This window comes from Pinus tabuliformis, chromosome 5_1 (genome assembly GCF_031772625.1).
Source record: "Pinus tabuliformis cultivar Carrire ecotype Pingquan chromosome 5_1, CPIR1, whole genome shotgun sequence".
In the NCBI taxonomy this organism is placed as follows: domain Eukaryota; kingdom Viridiplantae; phylum Streptophyta; class Pinopsida; order Pinales; family Pinaceae; genus Pinus; species Pinus tabuliformis.
The window spans coordinates 255,433,948-255,437,766 of record NC_142305.1 but is presented as its reverse complement, the minus strand read 5'-3'; the positions used below and the strand labels follow the sequence as shown (position 1 = coordinate 255,437,766).

Genomic DNA, 3,819 nt, shown 5'->3' with positions numbered 1-3,819 from the left:
TTATTAATATTATATTAATAATTAAAAATTAAACCAAAAATATCTCTTAAAGTTTATAAAATTCAAACCCCAACTTACTTTATACAATATAATGTTTAAAATTATCATGAGATAAATCATTATCATAAGATAAATGTGAAAAATAAAATAATTTCTCAAAGATCATTGGCAATTTTATATATATATTTGCTTGTGAAAAATATTGGTATATATATATATGCTTGTGAAAAATATTGGTATATATATATATGCTTGTGAAAAATATTGGAAGAAGAAATATATGACCTCATCGTGATTTGTAAACTTAATTTCACGCGCTGCTAAATACACTCCATTCTACACGACACTATACTTACACATGAAAGTTGGCGTTGAAATCCCAACAGTTGAATCCACCCAAATTCTGCAAACGCGTGGCGCCTTCTTAAAAATGGAATACAGTCCCGAGGAATACCTTGGACCATAGGCATCAACAACGAAGGAACCATTCCTACAGATTAAAATTCCACAAATTTCAAGAAGAGAAAGAGGCCAAAGTCTGCAGTTGTTTTGACCACTACACAGACAGAATAACGAGACAAAGTAGCATATCAATGGAGATTTATGACACAGAAAAAAAAGATATCTTCATACTGTTATTCCTGTCCCCAACAACGATGATTTCAAGATGAAAAAGAGGCCAAAGTCTGCAGTTGCTTTGACCCAAGCCATATCCATGCAGATTTCTCAGAGAGAGAAAAAAAAAAAAAAACCCTTCATATTGTTATTCATGTCCCCAACAATGCTGCAGAATTACAGAGCCAGAATTACAGAGCCATTGGTAGCTTGCACTACTTGCCAGGATGCTGAGGGATAAAATGGAAAAATTGATGAAAATGTCCCCCGCCTGATCTTGGGTCGTTTTGTTCATCAATATTCTTGTTCATCGAGCTTTGCAATCCTACTGGTTCAGATCTGTATTCAGCGATGCCGGAGGGATGCAATGGGAATAGCTCCAGCGTCTGAGGTTCATTTAAACTGTCATGTGAATGCTGGAAGTTGTAAGTTTTCTCCTCCCTGGGTGCCATTGAAGAACCAGCCTGTCCATGAGAACCCACAAACATTATGGATCTTTAAATATCTAATCATATCAGCAAGTTAGCCTTTAATATTGATACTTCACCAATTCACAAATTTAAAAATTGTGTTGAAAGTAACAACTCCACTTGCTGGGTGAAAATGTTCTCTCTAAACTCATTAATATTCAAGGTCATTTTTATCTAGATTGCAGATTAAAGAAATATTTCACAAATTTAAAAATCATTTTAGAGTAAAAAAATATTTCACAAATTTAAAAATTATGTTCAAAGTTACCACTGTCATTGCTCTTTGAAAATTCATATAGAATGTTATTTCTAAACACATTGATATAAGCCGCATGCATTTTTATCTAGATTGCAGATACAGGAAATATTTTGGAATGGGATGGATAGAAGTTAAGTCAAACCATTGTTCAGCTCTTCTCTATTACATCCAAATATTACTGAAATCTGTAATTTGTTTATCAAATTCAAAAATATTCTTAAATCTACAATCTATTTATAAAATTCCCAAATATTTTTGAAATCTATAATCTAGTTAAATTCAACTGATATTCAGTATACTGATAAATAAACCCACCCAAAAACACCAAAGAACAATAAGCATTACACAATTTTGGAAAAACCAAAAAGTTGTATTAGTTCATCACCTTTGAAAGGGTCGTTGCGGATCGCTGCTCTGGAGGAAGAAATTCTGCTGAACAAAATTAGCTAATGTTATAAGAAGTACATACAAATGCATTGCATTGATAAACTAATAAATCTGAAAAGAGTAGCAAACAATTACAGTTGTAGGAACATTTTTATGTCTTGCAGATTCCGGGAATAAAAAAACAAGTATCCCAGAGCTTCTTACTATGTGTGTGAGATGTACCTGCGAAGCCAGGTGGTTGATGAAACTGATTGACGAACGCTGCTCTCTCTTGTCTCTGCCTCTGCCTCTCGCGAGCTTTATGGTTTTGAAACCAGTAAAACACATTCTTCCCTTCAATATTTCCATACATTCGCAGTCGACTGGCGATTTCCTCTATTTGATCGGCACTGGGAGTGCGGATCCCTTGACTGTACATGGCCTCCAGGAAGTCTATTTGTTCTTTCGTTGGATTCCACCTGGTGCTCATGGTGGATTGACCCTCGGCCATTGCTCAGTACTTTCTTGAGAAGAAGGCTGTGCCTGCGCTGCCTGTGGGTGTCGACTAATAAAGAGAACAAAAGGGAAAGGTTCAGATTGCACCAAACCCTAAACCCTGAAACCAAAAATAGCAAGATACAACCAAGAAGTAACATGCAGGTGAGATTGCAGAAACCCTAAAACCAAAAGTAGTAAGATGACAACCAAGAAGTAACATGCAGGTTTTAGCTTTTAATGGCGATGGGCATGGGTGTTAACCAGTGATCTTTGACTTGGAATGGGACAAAGGCAGGCTGGCCAAATATACGCACGAGGGAAAGTGCAAGAGCAGAGGGGGAAGAGGCGGCGTAGGGGGGTGAGTCACATTATTTTAATGGATCAGTGAGCCACACCATCAGTTATTTGAATCTGTACCAGTTTGAAAGAATCACCACAGAGGCGTGGATGCATTTATCAACTGGTCTTACTCGTAAATCGTAATTGGTGTTTAAGAGAATCGAAATCGGGAATTAATTTCATCCCCTGAATCTCAGAAAAGTGGCAGATATTACGGGTATAGAACTGAGACCTAAGGTTGTTGACCCGTCTTACTCGAAAATTGGAATGCTCTTCAAGCGAATCGAAATCGAAATTTATTCCATTCTCTGAATCTTGGAAAAGTGGCAGAGGTTACAGGTGTAGAATTAAGACCTTGAATTGTTTTGTATGCATTTATCAACCGGTCTTACTCCGAAATTTGAATACCATTCAAGGGAATCTGAAATCGAAATTTATTTCATCCCTTTAATGGCCTTCCTGCAAACATTAAACACATTATGGACATTCTTAGATGGGCTTTTGATATAAACTTCGATAAATAATAAAGGGATCAATACATTTCTGAATGATAGACCTTCTTCTGAAGTCTATGCCTATATGTGGATTTTTTATTATGCCATTAATTATCTCCGTACAATTTTTAGGTAGAATTTGATATTGGATTTTCCTTATGCCATTATTTATGTGTGGACATTTTTAGATGGAATTTGACATAGTATTTAATAATCGAGGAATTAATAAATTTTTGAATGATAGATTTTATTCTAAAGTCTATTTTTATGAGTGGATTTTTTTATCATGCCACATTTAGTTATGTGTGGACATTTTTAGATGGCTTTTGATATGATATTTAATAATAAAAGAATTAATAGATTTTATTCTAAAATTTATTTTTATTATTTTTTATTATTTATATTTGTTTTTAATATTACATTATTAAAATTCATACCTAGAGTATATTAATATTATACACAATATATTAATGTTATATATTATTTGTAAAAATATATTTTCATAAATTTTTAATTAATAAATTATATCTTTTCAAAATGATCTTTAACCACTATGCCTATGACCACAATGATATCATAGTGGTGGTGATTAATTTTCAAAATTCATTTGGTTTGTTATTCCATTGTCTATCTAAATCCTATAATAAGAGGTTGATTTTCAACCAATTTTGTTTAAGATTTTGAGTTCTCTTTTTTATATTGTTTCTTTAAATTCCTTTTCTTTTAAAAACTATATTTATCTTAACTTATAATCACAACTTAGCCTTTCATTGAATTT

At 33.4% G+C, this 3,819-nt stretch overlaps 1 protein-coding gene across 1 annotated transcript; it reads right to left on the bottom strand.

Annotated features, from left to right (window-relative positions):
- Positions 1 to 830: 830 nt before the first annotated feature.
- Positions 831 to 2,221, bottom strand: LOC149164368 (WUSCHEL-related homeobox 4-like). The gene is made up of 3 exons (XM_089430912.1): positions 1,954 to 2,221; positions 1,730 to 1,773; positions 831 to 1,079 (listed from the first exon to the last, which is right to left on the bottom strand). Exons 1-3 carry the CDS (start codon positions 2,219 to 2,221, stop codon positions 831 to 833), a joined length of 561 nt encoding a protein of 186 aa, XP_089287038.1.
- Positions 2,222 to 3,819: the final 1,598 nt, after the last annotated feature.